At 36.2% G+C, this 19,498-nt stretch overlaps 2 protein-coding genes across 3 annotated transcripts; both read right to left on the bottom strand.

Moving 5' to 3' along the window:
* Positions 1 to 445: 445 nt before the first annotated feature.
* Positions 446 to 1,679, bottom strand: LOC149003865 (phospholipase A1-IIgamma-like). Its single transcript, XM_089169453.1, has 2 exons — positions 1,137 to 1,679; positions 446 to 1,060 (listed from the first exon to the last, which is right to left on the bottom strand). Exons 1-2 carry the CDS (start codon positions 1,662 to 1,664, stop codon positions 446 to 448), a joined length of 1,143 nt encoding a protein of 380 aa, XP_089025579.1. The 5' UTR covers positions 1,665 to 1,679.
* Positions 1,680 to 11,847: 10,168 nt separating this feature from the next.
* On the bottom strand, positions 11,848 to 18,722 carry LOC149003864 (NagB/RpiA/CoA transferase-like superfamily protein). 2 transcript variants are annotated; one of them, XM_089169300.1, is made up of 10 exons: positions 18,454 to 18,722; positions 16,348 to 16,475; positions 14,611 to 14,686; positions 14,307 to 14,411; positions 14,015 to 14,110; positions 13,868 to 13,924; positions 13,004 to 13,121; positions 12,758 to 12,824; positions 12,350 to 12,500; positions 11,848 to 12,258 (listed from the first exon to the last, which is right to left on the bottom strand). In XM_089169300.1, exons 1-9 carry the CDS (start codon positions 18,595 to 18,597, stop codon positions 12,422 to 12,424), a joined length of 870 nt encoding a protein of 289 aa, XP_089025426.1. In that variant the 5' UTR covers positions 18,598 to 18,722; the 3' UTR covers positions 11,848 to 12,258; positions 12,350 to 12,421. The 2 variants fall into 2 exon arrangements, with proteins under 2 accessions (XP_089025426.1, XP_089025428.1); XM_089169302.1 differs by having other exon boundaries at positions 11,849 to 12,258; positions 14,611 to 14,680; positions 18,454 to 18,699.
* Between the last annotated feature and the right edge of the window lie 776 nt (positions 18,723 to 19,498).

Raw genomic sequence — 19,498 nt, 5'->3', positions numbered from 1 at the left:
GGGAGTAAAGTTACGTATAACCTCTGCTAAACATGAGAACCTTGTGCACTGGGTTTAAACTTAATTTTATAACAATATAGAAAATCTAAATGATTGCTTACTATCCAACTCTTGGAAAGCCAGAACAACCTGATTCAGGACTTTTTTTGTTTGGAGGTTTTCGACTCTATTATTTAGATTATATATTATTGTATTACTATTGTCATTACTACTATTATTTTATCTTAACTACCAGTCAAGCTTGACTAAAAGTACCAGCCAGTGACTAGAAATAATAAATCTCTTTTCTCTATGATTTAATTAATTGGAAGGAAGATTAATTTTATTCTCCCATTCAAGCTACCAAACACGGCTAGTAGTAAAGCAATATGGAGGCTGATGAAAGGATGGATTCGTCCATTGCAATAATGACACTGTAAGCCTAAAATATCAGATGGATGTGCACTCAAAGCCCAAAATCAATGTCTCCTTGCTGATCCATTAATTTCCAAGAACCATCAGCCGCTTGAACCATTCCCTTGTTCTTCTCAACCCACCATGAAACAGGCACAAGATATTCATCCTTCAACCCATCCATAGACTTGTTCACAAGTGCAATGTCATGATCAATTTCCATCTTGAAACCTCCTTTTGAACCTTGTGTGCCAGCCACACCATGCAGGTATGCCTGCAATTTATGCCAACTCGAAAAATTTCCAGGACTCTTCAAGTAATTAGACTTCACAGTGTCGATCACCAATTCTTGTCCAACATCAGAGTATCCCAAGAATGGGAAGTTAGGAACAATATCGGGAAAATTGCGAATTCGCAAGCATCGGAGATCATCTAATCCGGAGCATAACTTCTGGAAACTGGCATCTCCAACACGGGGGCTGGCGAAGACGAATCCCGTCACTAGGCAGCCATTGTTGGGTTGGTTCTTGGGCTTGTTCACTCCATTAGCAACTATATCTACTGCATTTAGTGTTGCAAGAGCTGCCCCCAAGCTATGGCCTGTTATAGTTATGCTGATCTCTTCTCCCTTGAATTTTTCTACTAGTCTTCTCAACTCATCCAATACCTGAGAATAAAAAAATGATCATAGAGCTAGCCTTCCTCCTTAACTGACAGCCATCTTTTAGAGTTAAATAATTTACCTGAGCTCTTGCACTGAACTTATTGTAACGGGAGTGTGGATCACTGGAAGTATACATGGAGTACCAGCCCTGATGCACTTTTGCATCGCTGGAATCAGGCCCAAGTATAGGATCAGCTGAGACCAAGATGAAGTTCAAGTCATCAACCCATTCCAGTGGCTGAACTGTTCCTCTCCATGCAACAACAATGTCTCTCCTGCTCAAAACTTGCTTCCCTGCATCAGTGGCCACAGCAACATAACCTATCCAATTAGATTCCTTGCACCATGCCTCGTTTGACAAAGACTTCAACATGAAAGCATCTAGCATGTCTACTGAGGATGTGGCATAAAGGAACTTGGTCACCTCATACTTGTATGGATTGCCCATCTCCAAACCCACCTTAGAGAAGAAATCCGACCTCCCATACCGGCTGCTTCCGGCGTATTTCGACATCTTATTGGAGTTGAAAGCATCATATGTAGCCTCAGCCATTTGCCCGTAGTGGATAATATATCGCCGGAGATCGATATTGAGCGGATCCAACATGTTGTTCCAGTTATCCTCCCCGCTCAGCTGCTTCCATATTTTGGAAATGCAGTGCTTTTGGCTACTCATTTGTATTGAGTTTCACCTGGGTTGTTGTTCTATCACACCCTTAACCAATTTATATACATGAACTTAGACCAGATCTGATGTTTTTCAGAAAAAGAAGTTAAGAGAAGATGCTTTGCAATCATGGCAAGGCTAAACCCTAAACGTACCTAACATTTTAACTTAATTAGTTCCTCCGACTGATATTGATTGCAACACGCTAACCAGCTAGTGACCCAAAAATTAAAATCAATGGGAAATGTTCTTCCGTATCTCCCTCAGCTTCTATTGCTGATAAAATTGTTATATTTGCCTGCAAAACTTGGTAGAGTAGTGTTTCTAAATAAAGCATTCTATCTACTCCAACAATAGTACTTTGTATATAAAGTCTGTTTAGTCTGGTTTAGAAATGAATCGCCAAACTCCCAAGTTGAGCCAAAAAGACAGATATACGTACATTATTTGTCATGACTTGCTTAAGACATTGTTGGATAAATATCCTTGGTACGTTAAAAGACAAATTCAGTTATACTACTTCAGTTGAATTGTTCATCTTAAACTATTTCAAAGACTTCAATTTTTTGAATGACTAGAAATCTAGAAAGTGGTGTAGCTAGGCTTTTAGTTTTGGATAATTGAAAGGATGCACTGAACATTGAGGAGTGAAATTATCAATTTCAACCCCCAACCCCACCCCCAAAAAAAATGAAATTACCAAAGATGGGGTGAAATTACCAAAACTATCAATCATGAAATGAAATGTCTGCTCCTTTCACCATCTCCCAAGTGTATTAACTTTATGAACGGAGAAATTTAAGAAGGAAAAAACGTGTACCTGAATACATGGGGTTCTTGACCCCTTATGGAAAGAATTAAATTTAGGAGAGTGAGAGATTAACAAGATCAATCACGCAGTCTGAAGAGAATGTATCATGATCTCAAGACTATTGTGTATCCATGTTGTTTCCATTAATTCTAATAATTTTTAGAACCATATTTCCATCGAATATTTCTATCGTTAAATAATGAACACCAGGATACACCATGATCAAGGATCTAAACCTTCATGACCAAAGTAGGCATATTGGTATGACTCCATAAAAATATGGAGCCTAGATTTCATTCTAACTTGAACAAACCCTCAAAACCATAAGATAGAAAACATTTTAACTTCTTAAAGGAAAACTAAGAAGAGAACTGACTTGTATATTCTAGAATAAAAAAAAAGAGCATGAATTCAAAATTAAAAATTGAAAAATGACTCCAAAACTTTGGAGCCCCAGTAACCTTGAAAATAAAGTAATTGTTGATGATAGGGCTACAAAAGGGTTGGGTCGGCCAGACTTTTGGAAACCCTAATCTTGATTTTATAGGCCGAGCTTGGCCAGACCAGGTTGCATGCTTAACCCTAATCGTGCTGCCGAGCCTTATCCTGTTTTTTTAAACACAAAAGTGTTGGGTAGCCCTAAATCAAGTCCAAAATTTCACCGTTTCGAGCCTTTATGAATTAAGTCAAACTCGCAACAATGATAAACATCCATTTAAATAAAATAAAGTACAACTAAAATATGAGATCATGTTTTAAAACATTTTAATTTAGCTCTCAACAAGAACCATGCATCACCTAATGATAATAATTAGGGGGGAAAATAAAACTTGCAAAAATTGTATAGAAAAATATAAAGAAACGAAATACAGTGGCAAGTTAGATCCATCTGTTGCTTGTTGTTTAAAAATGCTTCCAAGGGAAAAGGAAAATGCAAAATCCAGTATACTAAAAAAGGCATTGCATCACATCAATCAATTAACTTTGGAAGAACAAGAAGCAAAGGAAAATTAATAAACAAGAGACCACAAATCAATATATAAAGGTGACACTTTGTCTTTCTTCTAGGATCCATTGCATCAATTTCTAGGTTAGGGTGTCTCTTAAAATCCTCTATCGAGTCTAGAGTCTCTCAACCCAAGCTGACCGTCACCCCATCCCTCCACCCTTACACATGGCTAGCCAACTTGTCAACCCAACTGTGAAGGGGGCATTGGGCGGATGGCTTGCCCAGGTAGAGAGGATCTGAATTGCTTGCCATCCAATTATAGCTACGAAACATAGCATTTTTGTCTTCCTAAAATAAAAAAAAAAAGATTTCAACAAGAAAGACATAAATTAATATTTGTTAAGGAACAATATTCAATTAATAATGTACTAACATATTTCAAAGATTCGATATATGACAGTACATTGGCTCACATTTTTTATTATGCAATGGATTATTTCCTTGATCATCAAATCTAAATCATGTAGAATAGACAGTTTTTATTGAAAATTAAGCGACTGACATAATTGGCTATAGATTTTCTCGCCTTTGGTCATGTCTTTTGTTAAGAGAAAAATATTGAAGATTGGCTATAGATTTTCTCACCTTAATTATGTTTCTTTTGTTAAGGAAAAATATCATAAATTGGATATAAAATTCTAGTTAAATGTTCTATAATCTATGTAAAGTACAACCTTTTGGCCTGTATTTATGAATCAAATTTCTTTCTTTCTTTTTTTTTCTTAATCCAATGTAGATGGATTCTGTACATAAATCATCAAAAATCAGAGATTGGGTAAGAATGACTTAGTACAATAAGGGTCCACTATATGTGTGATGCTTGTCATTTCCTGTATTCCTTCACATCTGGGGACGTCAAACCACTCCATGGTCATTGGTGACACTTCATCGTAAAGCGAAAGCTGAACCATCGAATCTGTAATATAGATTTGAACAACCAAAATGAAGATCTCTTTCCTCAACCATCATAATAGATAATTAAAAATGTAGCTCAAGAATGAGGGAAAAGGTGCAAAGGTAATGAATCACTTCTGATGGGTTCAGATAACCAAAACTATCAATCATGAAATGAAATGTCTTGCTCCTTTAGCCATCTCCTATATTCACTTCCTGAACAGTAAGTTTCAAGAAAGAAAAAAAAAAGCATGTACATGAATATTTAGAATTACTATTGAGGAAGAATATTGAGAAATTCACCCAGATCACAAAAGTAGTTTGAACAGCATCTATCATGATCCCAGGATCATTGTGTATCCCTGTTGTTCCCATTAAAATACAAAGATTTTGGAATCATTTTTTTTTTTTCCAAAAATCCAATTGTCAAATGGTGAACACCAGGGATACACCATGGTCAAGGAAACCAAATCTTCATCACCAAAGAAGGCATATTGGAGGAGTCATGAACGATTAATACTCCTAATAAACATGTTCTCCACTCTATATCGACTAAATTATTGATTGTGTGGATAACATGAAGAGCAGCTATGCTAACAAAGATGAAATAACCTACTTAAATGAAATCAAAGTAGACAAAAACAATAAGCAAAAACCTCGAACAAAAACTTGAGGCAATTAAAATATGGAACCTAGATTTCACTCTAACTCAAACAAACCCTCAAATTGACAAAGATAGAAAACATTGCCTCTCCAAAGAAAAACAAAGACGAGAACATGATTTTGTTAACATTGAAGATGAAGGAGCCCGAGGAGACCTTTATATAATAGGCCATAGGACATTCTAGAACTACATTAGTGCGCTCAAATTCAAAATTCAAAATTCAAAATTCAAAATTCAAAAATCCACCAAAATTGAAAAAATGGCTCCAAAATTTTGGAGCGCGGTAACCTTGAAAATAAAGGAACGCATGATAAAAGGGCTTCAATAGGATTAGGTTGGCTGGGGTTTTGGAAAGCTTGACCCTAACCCTATAAGGCCAACCTTGGCTGGGCCAGGTAGGCTAAGTTGCATACTTAACCCTAATCCTATCTCTAATCGCGGTCCTGACCCTAACTCATTCCTAATCTTCGCCTGGACCCTAATACAATAATAGCCTAGCCTTGACACTGTCCTATAGGGTCAGGCCAAGCCTTAACCCAAACCTTAGTCCTGGTCTTGACCCTAACACTAACCTTAACCATGAAACTATAAAACAATGCATAGTTTATACCATTGTCATACTTGTACCTTTAAAAAAAGATGACTTACAAGAAGGTTGGATCGGGCTAAGTGAGGCTAGGCCAGTCTGACCTTAGTCAAACACCTAATTTTGACCAACCTGGCCCTAATCAAGGGCACTCTAAGCCGTCCCAGACTCACCTTTAGGACTAGAATTTTGATCACAAACCCTATTCTAACTCATAGTGGGTTCGAACCTCCATTCATCAGTGCCAAACTTGCACCCTCTATGTATACAATACCTATTATGCTTAACAGAAGTATTGCATACACCAATCAATTTTGGTAAAGGAAAAAAAAGCACAAAGGCAACAAAAAAAATTATTGTAAACCTATTAAGGGTGAAGTGCCCCACTATGTCTTTCTGGGCAAATCCATTGCCTCAATTTCTACGTTAAAGCATCACCCTTTACTCTCTAAATTAATTATACTTATGAAGCAAAACTGTATAGTCCTAATAGGGAAAAGTAATTCCAGCAAAGAGAGGCTTATAAATATTTTATTTATAGGACAAGACAATCCAGTTAATAATGCTCTATAATATTTAAAAAAAAAATCCGAGATATGACATATTGGCTAACATTTTCCATGATCCATTGTGAATGAACTTCTTACCTTAATCTTTGAATCTAACCCTTGTAGTCCAAACGATTTTATGGAATAAGCATCCTACATAATTGGCTATAGATTTCCTCACCTTTGGTCATATTTCTTTTGTAAGGGAAAAAAAATCAAAATTTTTCTACAGATTTCCTCACTTGGAATTGGCTATAGATTCCCTCACGTTGGTTATATGTCTTGTTAAGGAAAATATATCTAGTAAAATGCACCATAATTTGTCTATGACAAAACACACTGGCTGGTATTTATGAACCAAGATTTCTATAATCTGATGTGAATGGATTAAGTATATTAATCATCAAATCTTAGACATTGCGGTAAGAATTATTTCGCTCAATAAAGGACCAACATAATTGCCATTCATTTATTTCACCATGGTATGTACAGAAAAAAATTTTATTTATTTTATTTTATTTTATTAAGATTATATATTACTAGTTTCTCATTTGGTGGTTGAAAAAACTCTCCCTTTATGGTATCCAAAATTGTTTGGGAAAAACCTTTAGAATTTTTATAATATAACTAGTTTTCGTTCATCAACCAATCTCATTTGGTGGTTTAAGAACCTTTTCCGTTTTGGTATCCAAAATTTTAAGGATGCTAGGGTAAACCATGGCAACTTGTTCCAAAGTATGATATTCTTTTGCAAATCGAATCAAATAAAACCCTGTAAATCTATGTCATTTAAAAAATAAAATAAAAAATTGAATAAAAGTATTGGACTTTATTAAATTTTAAAGAAACAAATTACACATACAATAGAACCAAAACACTCATTCCTACAACATCAATTGCCCCATATACACCCAACTTCACTTGTCCCTTTATCAGTGAGAAAGCATAAACAATCCATAGCTTAGTTGAACCTGAACCGTGGGAGTTCCATCATCCCATTGCAACTCATTTTGAATATGTTCAAGCCAAACCCCAATTGGGGAATAAGTCTGATCCTTTGCAGTGGATTTTGCAAGAAAATCTACAGTATGATTCACTTCACAAATCAATGCGAGATCCTCCAATCAGCACCCAAGTTTCATCAATTTGAAGATGTAAAGCATCCATGACTACATGGTTACTCAAGAAGTAGTTTAAATCCCAAGGTTGACTTAGTTGGCAAAGACCAACACTTTATGATATGAAGTCAAGAGTTCAAATATCCTTGGGGTCAGGGTGATGCCTTGTATATATAAATTGGACATATCTTACACTTTTTAGTTTCAAATTTAGTCATGTACCCTCTCACGCATGCCCATGCACCCCACACCTTCCATTACCGATCATTTATTCCCTTTCTTATTTGAACCATCTATTGCAAACTTATAGGTTTCCCCCGGGGGGAAGAGATAGGAAGAAAGATAGCCATAGGGATCACCACTCGTACTGGTATGAAAGGGAGGTGAAGGTCCTTCAGATGTCATCAACAAAATAAATGTTTAATTAGGCCGCATAAATTTTTCCTTCCTTTCGGTGATGAGACCAAGCTTCATGTCTTTCTAATAAACTATCAAGATAGCAATCTGTCATTTAGAAAAATTTTGGACAATAAACCTTTGTGACCCCTATTTACATGTCAAGTTTTGATGCAGTAGAAGTTCTCTTAGGTATAGAATAAAAGTAGGCAGTACAATGGGGTGCAGGATCACTCATTGACAAAATCGAGGGATAAATAACTTTCGGTGGTCACAAATGTTCATATAAGAAAACCATAACTTTGGAGGGTCAAGATAAAAAAAAAAAAGAATGCTACATATACATAGAATTCATTCTCCATGCATGATTCCTCCCCCACCTCCTCAAAACAACTGAGAAATATAGATTAATGTAAACTATTACTTGACATGGTTATTTTACAACAAATGACGCTCTGTCCAATTAAGAACTCCTTCCCAAAAAAAAAAAAAAAAAAAAGAAATGTTGTGTCCATCATGAATGTTTGAAGAGGATGAACATCTCAAGCTAGTACTTCAAAATTTCTTTTGCATGAAAGAGAAGATGCGAGCCTCAACATCAAATAGGAAATGGAGAGCTCATCAGCCTTAATAAAAAGCCATATTCTTCTCTTTGAGACAGTTACCAGGATCTGTTTGATCTGAATTTTTTCTATCACCTGCTTAAACGTTAATCTAATCGAAAAATGGAGAAAGACTTCTATTAAAAAACAAAACAAAACAAGACAAAGATGGGATTAATTGGTGGAAGATCAAGGTTGCTAATAGTGACAAACTCACCTGGATCATGTAATACATCCAAAAGAATTGTATGGATCTATCATGCATGATCCCAAGACCATTGTGTATCCCTGTTGTTCCCATTAGAGTCTAGTGGATTTTGGAATCATAATTTCATCAAAAAATCCTATGTTCAAATGGTGAACACCAGGGATACACCATGGTCAAGGCACCCAAAAATCTTCGTGATCATAGTAAGCACGTTGACAGAATCATGAATGATTTAAAATCTCAGAAAGCAAGTTGATGCTCCAGCTAAGGTTATCAATTTTGGGGGCAACAAGAATAGTAGCTATACAAGGAAAAACAACAAATCTAAATCAAATCAAATTGGACAAGTATACTAATCAACAAATCTGAGTAAACAGAAACGTGGAGGCCAGATCAATTTTATTGTAATACAAATGAAGCCCTTGAATTGACAACAATAGGATTGCTTTACTCTGCAAATAAAGGAAAACCATTACTCATCAAACTTCAAGATGAAAATACAGCATCCCAAGACCTTATATAAGGATGTAATACTACATTTCAACATTATAGAATTGTACAATATTATAATTACACGAAAATTCAGAATTTAAAAAAATGGAACCCAGGAACCTTGGAAATGAAGAAATAGCGAATGAAATCAAAGTAGACAAATAAAAGAAGCAAAATTGTCGAACAAAACCTGACGTAGTAAAAATATGGAGCATAGATTTCATTCTAACTCAAATAAAGACTCGAACCTAAGAAATCTAGCAAAAATATGGAGCATAGATTTCATTCTAACTCAAATAAACGCTCAAATCCACAAAGATAGAAAACCTTAACTCTCTAAAGGAAAACAAAGAAAAAAGAACGAGATGTTTTTTTAAAATTGAAGATGAAGATGTGGGAGCTCAAGGAGATCATTTTATAATACGACATAGGACATTCTAGAACTATAAGAGTGCGCCTGAATTCAAAATTCAAAAATCCCGCCAATACTAGAAATTGAAAAAATGGCTCCGAAACTTTAGAGCGCATGTAACCTTGAAAATAAAGGAATGCATGATGATAAGATTATAATAGAGTCAGGTTGGGCCGGGCTTTTGAAAAACTTAACTCTGACCCTAATATGGTTGAGCTTTTCTAAGCTAGGTTGATCAGGTTGCATATTTAACCCTGTCGACCACCTAACTCGTTTCTAACCATAGTGGGATAGATTGACCCTGAATCAAATCCAGAATTTTGCGAATTTGAGCGTCCAAGACTGAACTTCGCACTCGTGGTGAACAATGATAAACAACCATTTAAATGAAATCAAATACAATTAAATAAGTTGATACATTCGAAATCAGTTTATGTCCAAGAGCATTTTGGTTTAGCACTCAACAAGAGCCGACGCTTCATGCCAAAATGACAATTAGGCAGAAGAAGTAAATGTTGCAAAAGTTGTTTTAGAGAAATAATTAAAAAAAGACAAAGGCTCAAGCTCAATACGCTATCAGGCTGCCCAGCTATTTGTTGTTATCTTAGCACATCCTACTACCCCTAGACTGCAACAAGTTGGGGGTGGCAAGCTTTTACAAAACCTTGGCCTTGAGCCCTAACCTTGACATTGGCCTATAGGGTCAGGCCAGGCCTTAATCCTGGCTTTGGCCCTTACCCTAAACACAAGACAACAAGACAATGCATAACTCCATATTATTGCCCTACTTTTACCGAAAAAATAACCTATAAGAAGGTTGGATCAGGATAGGCTAGGCAAGGCTGGCGAGGCTGGGCCAGGTCAGCCCTAGTCAAACACCTAATCATGACTTGACCTAGCCCTAAATAAAGAAATCCTAAGCCAGCCTGGGCTCGCCTTTAGGGCTAGAATTTTGATCCCAAAACCCTGATCAAGCTCAGGGTGGGTTCGGACTGTCAAGGTGATTTTCGACCATTAGCATGAAACTTGCACCTCTTATGCAATACCTAATATGCTCAAAGGAGCATAACACACACCAATCAATTTTTAAAAATGAGAAGCATAAGGCAGAAAAAAGTTATTCTAAACCTCTTAAGGGTAAAACCAAGCCATGCACTATGTCTTTGTTGGTAGATCCATTGCCTTAATTTCTGGGTTAAAGTGTCTCATTTCACCTCTGAATCATACTTATGAAGTAGCTGTATAGTCATCCTAAAGGGCGAAAAAATCATTCCTGCAAAGAAGACTTGTAAAAAGTTTGTTAAGGGACAATATCCAAATAATAATATTTTAAAAATCCACGATATGACACATTGGCTAACATTTTCCATAATTCAATGTGAATGAATTTCTTACCTTAATCACGGAACCTATCTCTTGTAGAACAAACGGTTCTTTGAAATAATCGTATGATATAATTTGCTATATAGCTAGATTTCTTCACCTTGGTTATATATATTATGTTAAGGGAAAATATATCTAGTTTAATGCACTATAATCTTTCCAGGTACAACATATTGGCTGGTATTTTTATAATCCAACATGAATGGATTAACTACATTAATCATCCACTCTCAGACTTTGGGGTAAGAATGATTTCGTACAATAAGGGGACAACATTATTAAAATTGATTTCTTTCACATGATATGTAAAGAAAAACTCTTTAGAATATTTGTGATATTAGTAGTTTTTGTTCATCAGCCAATCTCCCTTGGTGGTTGAAAAACCTTTCTGTGGCTGAAAACCTTTCCAACAGAGTAGGCTAAAGAAGGGCAACTTGTTTCAAAAGTATGATATTCTTTTGAAGATGGAATCAAATAAAACCTTGTAAATCTATGTCATTTGACACGAAAAAGACAATTGAAAATTCTTTCCTAATCAAAGGGAATTGGGAGTAGTCAGCACCCAAGTTTTCATCAATTTGAAGATGTCAAGAACCCTGACTATATGGATACATAAGAAATGGTTTGGGCTTGTTTTGTTACATGAGTCTATAGATTTCAAATCTATGGAGTCATAATTCATAAACAGTTGTGGAATAAAATCTGTGGATTCATCCTAAAAAATTATTTGGTCAACGTAATTTTTGTGAATACGCAAATATTTTAGCTTTTTTATAGTAGCAATGAAATCTCTAAATTTCATCACATACCCATAAATCTATAGATTCAACTTTTTAATGTAAAAAGATGAATCTCTAGATTTCGTGAATCCAGAAGATTTTCACTACCAAACGGGTATAAGTCTCAGATTCATGAATCCATAGATTTGAAATCTCTAGATTCATTGTATTCAAACATGCCCTTAAATTGACCATATTTCACATTTTTAGATTCAAATTTGTCATATACCCTTAGTATGCAAGGGAGGTGAAGGTCGTTTGGAAGTCAGCAACAAAATAAAGGTCTAGGCTTTATAAATTTTTCCTTTCTTTCAGTTTCGTTCTGGTCAACCAGTTGGTTGTGAAATATTTGCAGTTGGGCATTTCAGGAGATCACTGAGCCTAATTTCCAATCCTGGTGCAAAAAGTAAAGTGAAACAAATGTCCTTTCGGTAAATAGAAACAGTTGTAAGATCTTTATGTAAAAATATTGATTCTGTCCCTCATTCTCCAATGTGGATATTAACCAGTTCTTGCATACATTATTTAATTTTTTTTTTCCAGATGTTATTCATAAAAGAAAATTGAGTAGAGCCACAAATTGTGAGAGAGGAACCATTGCATGGGATCCTGACTGACTGAAGGCCAGAATTCTGCAAATGAATAAATTGAATATCAAATAAGAAAATGACTTGCTTCCATATTAAAAGTAAGAATTCCCAAGTAATAACACTTTATTCTTACCTAAGTTCTGAAGAGAGATTCAATGGGAATCAATACTAAGAGCAATCGCATTAGCATTTTCTGACTTAAAACTTACAAGCCCCTGCTTGTTTTCTTTGGCAAATTATTAACAATCCTCAACCCATTATCTGAAGCAATTATTGCTGTGCAACTGCAGCATATCAATAACAGAAAATTAAGAGTAGATAACAACTTGGAAAACTGTGATTAGGATGGTATGCATATGTTGTCATTGCAATGCCAGTATAAAAACTCAGGAAGGAGAGTTGTAAGCAATAGATTTGCAATATATGTATAGAATATGCAAGAGACTTGAATATTAATCTTAAAAAATATAATCAGCATGCCAGAAACAATAGCTATCTTCTAATCGTTATATAAAAAGGTTCATGAGATTATAAGACTAACGGGATTCCAGATATAATTCCGTGGTCCACAACCCCAACGATTTTTTTAAGGCTTTCTGCAACTTCAGCTGCCATTAACATTGAAAAACCATCGTAAGCAATGGGGAGAGAACCAAAACAATAAGAATGTCAAAGTAGTCAAGTTTGAGCATGGACATCTCTGAGCTTCATACTAGCATATGCTTATATTTTGTTGAAGCATCATCATACTATTAACAAGCAAAGGAGACTCAGGGCAGTACTATACCTGGATTCTGTATGGGAGAAGTAAAGATAAGATCCAGAACATTATGCCCATCTCTGGTAACTAAAGGGGATGCACCACCCAGCGGACCAGCATGTCCCATAGCCGGTCTCCTCCATACCTTCAATGATTCAAAAAGCGGGGGGGGGGGGGGGGGGGGTGTAAAGAAAATTAGCATCTTGAACTGAGTTGCATTCCATCTCCTTTTAAATTTGATGTTCGTCAGTGATACTGTCAGTCCCATACTCTCACCTTGAATCTTTTCACAATGTTTTTGTCAAGGATGGGTGCTAATCTTTCACTTGTGTTAAAAAGTCAACTCTACTCTTCCTAGAGTAGAAGCCCATCATTTGCTAGTGGTAACAGACATTTTCAGGCGTACACAAAGATCATCATGTAGATGCTGCAAAGTTCAACAGGTCATGTTTTCTATTTCTTGTTGGTTTTCTCCCAGTCCAAAGAAGGGGTTACATAATTCTAGCTGTTGAATTTATTTTGGGATCCAATAAGACAAAAGGAGATAATAAATAGCTGGATTGAGGCCCCTTCAGTTATTCATATAGACTCTAAATAAGATCTTTTTTTTTTATGAAGTACTTGTCTTTTATTTATTTATTTATTTAGTTTTTATAATATTTTCTGAAGGGCAGGGTGGGGTGAGAGGAGGCAGGGGACCAGGGACAGGACAGTTTTACTTCACCAGAAAAGAAATTCACCAGTGGAGTACTTTTTGGTAGGAGAACCATACCAAGGACTGTTATATTGAAACAGGGAACAGATGCAGTATAAAGAATTGCAAACAAGCAAATATAACCAGGGAAAAGATCGTCACAATAACATTGCAGCTGACTTTTGTGAGAGGCAGACCTCTGCATCTCCTAGAAACAAGTCATCAATTTCTTCCGCAGTTTGCAACCAGTTATACTGACAAAAGGAAAGGATATGTTAATTGTGTAACATTCTTTCAATTGATTTTCATCTTATGAAGAGTGGTGTTAGAGGTGGAAAGCTTACAGCATGAACCAAAACTGGAACTGAACCATCTAGATGTCCCGTGTATTGCCTTTCAGCAACAAGAAATGCAAGTTCACCAGCTCTCTCTACAATGGACTGCAAATATAATAAAATAAAACCCATAGTTAAGACTTCCAGTTTCAACAAACACAACCTAAATCTGCCATTAAGGATATTTCCATCTCAGGGGCAATCTCAAGTCACAGGCTCAGATAACCTTATTTCTTGAACCCAAGCTTGATTCCTCATCAAAACCAACAGAAACAAGCTAGGAAAGAGTACACTGACTCACCTTCTCTTGGATTATGGACTCACCACCTTGCAATTTCCGACGACCGATGATTCCTATAAGTGTTCCCTCTTCCATCATATCAGCATCATTAAATGCAAAATCAATCTCCAAGAGAGCAATATCATGGCAAGTCCCAAAAAAATCTCATATTCAGGTATTGTTTATGGATCAAGAAAAGAACTATGAAGAGAGTTCATATGCAGTTTCATTCAATTAACATGCAGCCAGACCACACTAAAACATATAATACTCACAAAACCCCATAAAAAATGCAACTTATTGGACAATAAGAATGCGAGCACACTTGAGAGCTTTCTTGGTATTGATCTACTGGGATTCGTGCCTTCACAGCTTCACTTTCACTACGAACAGACCTGCAGCTTCCAGGAAGTTCAATTTTTCAGACAGAAGAAAAAAGATAGAAGAACTTAACTCACACTACAAAGCAAAAACAGACCTGCAGTTTCCAGGTTGTTTAACCTTTGTGCCAGGAAAATTTGGAAAAAGTAACTAATAACAGAAAGGGTGCCCTGCCCCCACAGGGGTTTTTGTGGTGGGGAATAAATGAATAGAGTATTAGCTTTCGCCTAAATATCAGTGTGGTTAAGAAACTGTTGCAAGACTATCGGTAGGTTGCAAATAATGGCTGGCCAGATTCCAATCAAGGACTAAAGAGGGACTGTGGGATGCTTACTTGTATCCTTCTCTTTTTTCTTCTCTTCTCTATTCTTTCCATTGACCAAGTAAGTAATAGAAATTTTATTTCATAACTCTCTCTAGTTAGTGCAACTCTTGCTAGTTAATGGTATGACCCCAATTTTTTCTTCTCTTCTCTATTCTTTCCACTGGAAGGCAACACATTAACTCCTATCTTCTGCCACACCGAAACAACCCAAAAATAAAGTTAACTTAAATATATGGCCAGCTCGATAGGCTGGTGTCTCTTCAAATCAAGAAGAGCTGAAATGCATAATTTGGAATGCCAAGAGTACTAAGGGTAACATATGACAGAACTACTTAAACTTTAATGACCTGTATATTCTCACTGTCTACTGAATGCTACCAGATTCCCATCCAATGTGGGAAATTCTGGTTTTCCTTTTTTTCTCCCTTTTTTTTTTTATGGGAGGGGGGGGGTGCAGCAGGCGTGTGATTGATGAAGGTATCATCGTTTATTTGGTCAAGGTGCAAGCATATGGTAAATCTGCAACCAAGAATTTACTCCAACGTTCCAATGAATATGTGGTACTCAAGCTTGATTGTATTCATTTTGAACTTGGAATCTTCTAAAAGGTGCCCTTCAAGAAGATTCGAAACTCTTTCTGAAGTTCTCATCAATTATAACACCACAGAGTATTTTCAGATCTCCGTTTGTTCCGAGAATTTTATTGACTGTGATTACCATTAAAATTGATTATTAGGAGACTATAGTTGATATTTTCAAGCATCCAAACAGTAGAGTGCAAGTTATTAGAATGCTGAATTCATTCTGTTCATCCTATAAGGATTGCCATGCCTTGGTCCAAACCAGAAGAATTGCCTTAAGTTTTTTAGCCATGTCAGCCCCATAGAAATCTTGGACCTTCAAGAATAGGATAATACAAAACCACAATTATTTCCAATAGCTTTTGGAAGCCAGTAAGTGTTGGAGATATTCTTTGTGACAAACTGTTCTATTCCTTCAATGACTTCCACTAATTCCACCAAGATTGGGTGGTTCTTTTGAGTAACAAAAGCCTTACAACATTATATACCATTCCAGTAGATGCCAAAATTTCCAATTCCTTAAATCAAATGAATTCACTGTAATGAGAATCCCATAGGCAAGAAGAATACTCCAAAGCTTTGAAAACCTTTTTATTTGAGGTTGTTGCTAAGGTTCATTAAGTTCAAATTTTCCATCTCCAGTAAAATTATAAATTTATCAATTTAAAAATAGGAAAGGGCTAAAGAAACAAAGATTCTCCCGGTCCTCTCTGTACAGGGGGAAGAGGGAACAAGTAAAGCTTTTTGTAAAATGAGTTGAGCAGAACAAACTCACATGGGTATTCCTATTATATCTTCTAAAGCTCCTTCTTTAAGTTGCCGGCCCAAATATTCTATGGCCAAACACGAAGCATGACCAGATCCTAATCCAACCACCATTCCACTTCTGATATAAGTATCCACCTGCAAGAATCCCAAATTATATCCATGTTATTCCTTAAGTTACACGTCAAAATTTCTTTTGTAAGTAAAAAGAACTAGAAAAGTAGGCCCACTAGAAGTGCACTCATAAGCTAAACTAATGCAGTACAAACACAATGTTGAAATTGTATATCACTACTCTTCTGTGATTCAAATCTTAAAGTGCAAAGCTCTTCTTAATATTATTCCAGAAAGAAAAAAAAGGTCGATAGATATGGTAGCCAATGTAACTGAACTATGGGCTAAGGGACCAATTTGGGAGACATTGACGAACATTTTGGGCACAAAGAGGGTTTGGAACTTTGACCTACATCGAAGCAGCAGGTATTTTAGTTGACCAGCACAAGTTACTAACCATGGACTGATGTTTTCTTGTTGTTGGGTGCCATATAGGAGTCTCTGTATATGTCAAGAATATCACCTATACACTTCAAAAAAGTTTTAGTTTCATTACAGTACAATACATAAGACTGCATCCCGTCCTGTAGCAGCTGGTAAAGGTTACATGAATCAACACAGTCTATAACATCTCTATGGCATGGACATCTCAAGAGATATTGACTGATAAGAGCTCAATCTGCCTCAGATTTATCCACCCATTTTACACGAAGCAGATAAACTGTAGCTCTTAAATGGTTTTATCTAGTTCATATGCCCTCTTGACCTCTGAATTCACCTTCCAGACTTTAGTCCCATGACTCCCATCTCTTATTCGTTTTTAGCAATAATTGGAGTGTTGAAAACAAATTATTTTCCTCAAATTAGTAAGATTCTCCATGTAATAGAGGAACCAGGAACCAGACAAAGTACCATTATAGGAAATTCAACAGCACTTAGACACAGAGTATACAGCAGTGCTTAAGTGTTAACATATATAGTTTTATATTTAACTAGATGATGAAAAATCATGCATTAAGATCATCAGTAAATCTGCTTCACTGAGCTCTCATCATAACCCAGTCTTAAGTTCAAAATGCTCTATAACAAAAAGAACTGAATGCAACAAAGGGAGAAGTTCCAGTTTTCTTGACAGTGTTTTGTAGACAGTATACTGTTGGGTTTGGGTATGTCTTGTGTTACCTTTTTTCTTTTTTTTTGGGTATAAGTATATTTTGTATTCTGTGGGTCATATAATTATAGTTTGGCTGAAACAGATTTTGGGTTGATTACTTGTACAGGAATAGAATTGTATGGGGATAAGGGTTTTCCTATAAATAGTCTCTATGGGAGAACCTAGGAAAGAGAGGGGCAAGCAAAAGTAGCACTTTGTAAGGTATGAGATTGGTGAGGTTTCAAGAAACAGTGAAGTCTCTTTCTCTCGGGTGGATGTAGGCAATCTTGCTTAACCATGGAAAATTCCTTATGGTTGTGAGTGTGTTTTGCTTGTGTTCTTCTTCATGATTGTGCATCAGTTCCCAACATATGCTTCACCAGGAAAGGTTGTACAATGGAAACTTGTCTTGGTGGCCCCTTTATCTGAGCACCGGATGGGGGTGAAGTGATTCTCTTCTAGCCATTTTATTGGGGAATCCATTGAATTGGACCAATGTCAAAGCATTTTTCAACCAACAATAACAAAAACAAATTCAGCCATATCCCAACTAAAATGAAGTCGGCAGTATAATGAAATGAAATAAGGACAGCAAGAAATGGATGATGAAGCCGAATCAAAGTAGCTCTTCAACCATTTTCACAAAGTAAAGCATTTTTTACGCTGATGGAGTAACCAACAAATCAAAGCATCCCACGTAGACCAAATTCACAAAATAATCAAAGCAACAAGCCATTCCAAGCCTTTCTACTTCACAAATTAACTAGATTGATCTTCCTCCCAGAAATATTTTGCAGAACAGTAGCAGTATAGGATAGATTTCAACCAGAAAATAATTTAGAAAGATAGGCAAAGAGAAAAATCAAACTACAATAGAAAACAGTGAAGACAATCGAAGGGGAATTTTACTGTGTATTGGGCTGCTTTAAGAAGTGCATCACCGTCGGCCAGACAAGCCCTCAACGTTCTGGAATTCTGGCTTCGTTTCCTAGTGAAAGCTTTCCTCCAAGACCTTTGCAGCGGCATGGAAGCATTCAGAATTACTGTTGCCATTCTCTCTCTCTAAGTGGCTCTAAATTTCTGTTATTTATGGATATGATATACCAGAACTTTGAAACGGATAAACAGAAACCTTGTCCCTATACTCTGCCACATGAAATATTATCCCAATCATCATCCAATCAGATGATAAAAGAGGAAAGGACAAACTATATCGGACCTTCTGGTTGGATGGAAACATGAAAATTGCTTAATTGCGCAGCACCTGCAGTGCGTCTTCACACTTTTGTGAAACCGACGTTCGAGATCAAAATCTCGGTGGAGATCTCAACTATTCGTTGTACAGTGTTGCACGTTAATTGCCCAGCACTGAAATCAAACTTAAGAAACACCACAAACATATAGCTCTGCGTCAGGACAGTGCATGCTTCCATGTAGCTGTTTAGGTAACCAATCTTAGTACTACGGGTAGGGCACTCAACGACAGATGCATGCCTTGCCCAAAATCATAAGAAGTGAGCGGTCAACCAGTAGTAGCTGACTCCTTAGTAAGGAAGGCCCTATCACTTGTGTACAACGGATTGGTCACATTCCGTTCTATGATTCCAAGAAGTATGTGCTTTCTATAATAATAGGTCATAATGATTTATTCAATAAAATTCTCTTTGCCAAGAAAAAAATAAAATCACCATATATTTTTCATTTTCATATGAAATAAATTACTTTTATGTTACATAGATGCTTAATCCAAAAAATAATCGTAATAATAATGTAAATTATTATATGGTTGCAGAATTATTATACTATTGTACTTCCACCAACATTTACAACAATAAAATCATCAAAGAGTTTGCTCAGGCCTCTTAGTAAAGAGGTCAAGATTCGACTCTAGCTCCTTGATAGTATATGTAATAGTCTCTCTCCCACGCCTAATATAGCTAAAATGAGTGCACTA

This window comes from Hakea prostrata, chromosome 9 (assembly GCF_041222555.1).
Source record: "Hakea prostrata isolate BN-2017 chromosome 9, UWA_Hpros_2, whole genome shotgun sequence".
NCBI classification, from domain to species: Eukaryota; Viridiplantae; Streptophyta; class Magnoliopsida; order Proteales; family Proteaceae; genus Hakea; species Hakea prostrata.
Note: the sequence above shows the minus strand (reverse complement) of the source record. Positions and strands in the feature narration are given on the sequence as shown.

What these genes read in the sequence shown, in the direction of transcription:
- LOC149003864 (XM_089169300.1), bottom strand. Translation starts at nt 18,597, where the DNA reads ATGGCAACAGTAATTCTGAATGCTTCCATGCCGCTGCAAAGGTCTTGG. An exon ending in GATATAATAGGAATACCCAT is followed by an intron (nt 14,687 to 16,347) that starts GTGAGTTTGTTC and finishes ACTTCCTGGAAG; the next exon opens with CTGCAGGTCTGTTCGTAGTG. An exon ending in TTCCAGTTTTGGTTCATGCT is followed by an intron (nt 13,925 to 14,014) that starts GTAAGCTTTCCA and finishes TCCTTTTGTCAG; the next exon opens with TATAACTGGTTGCAAACTGC.
- LOC149003865 (XM_089169453.1), bottom strand. Translation starts at nt 1,664, where the DNA reads ATGTTGGATCCGCTCAATATCGATCTCCGGCGATATATTATCCACTAC. An exon ending in AGTTCAGTGCAAGAGCTCAG is followed by an intron (nt 1,061 to 1,136) that starts GTAAATTATTTA and finishes TTTTATTCTCAG; the next exon opens with GTATTGGATGAGTTGAGAAG.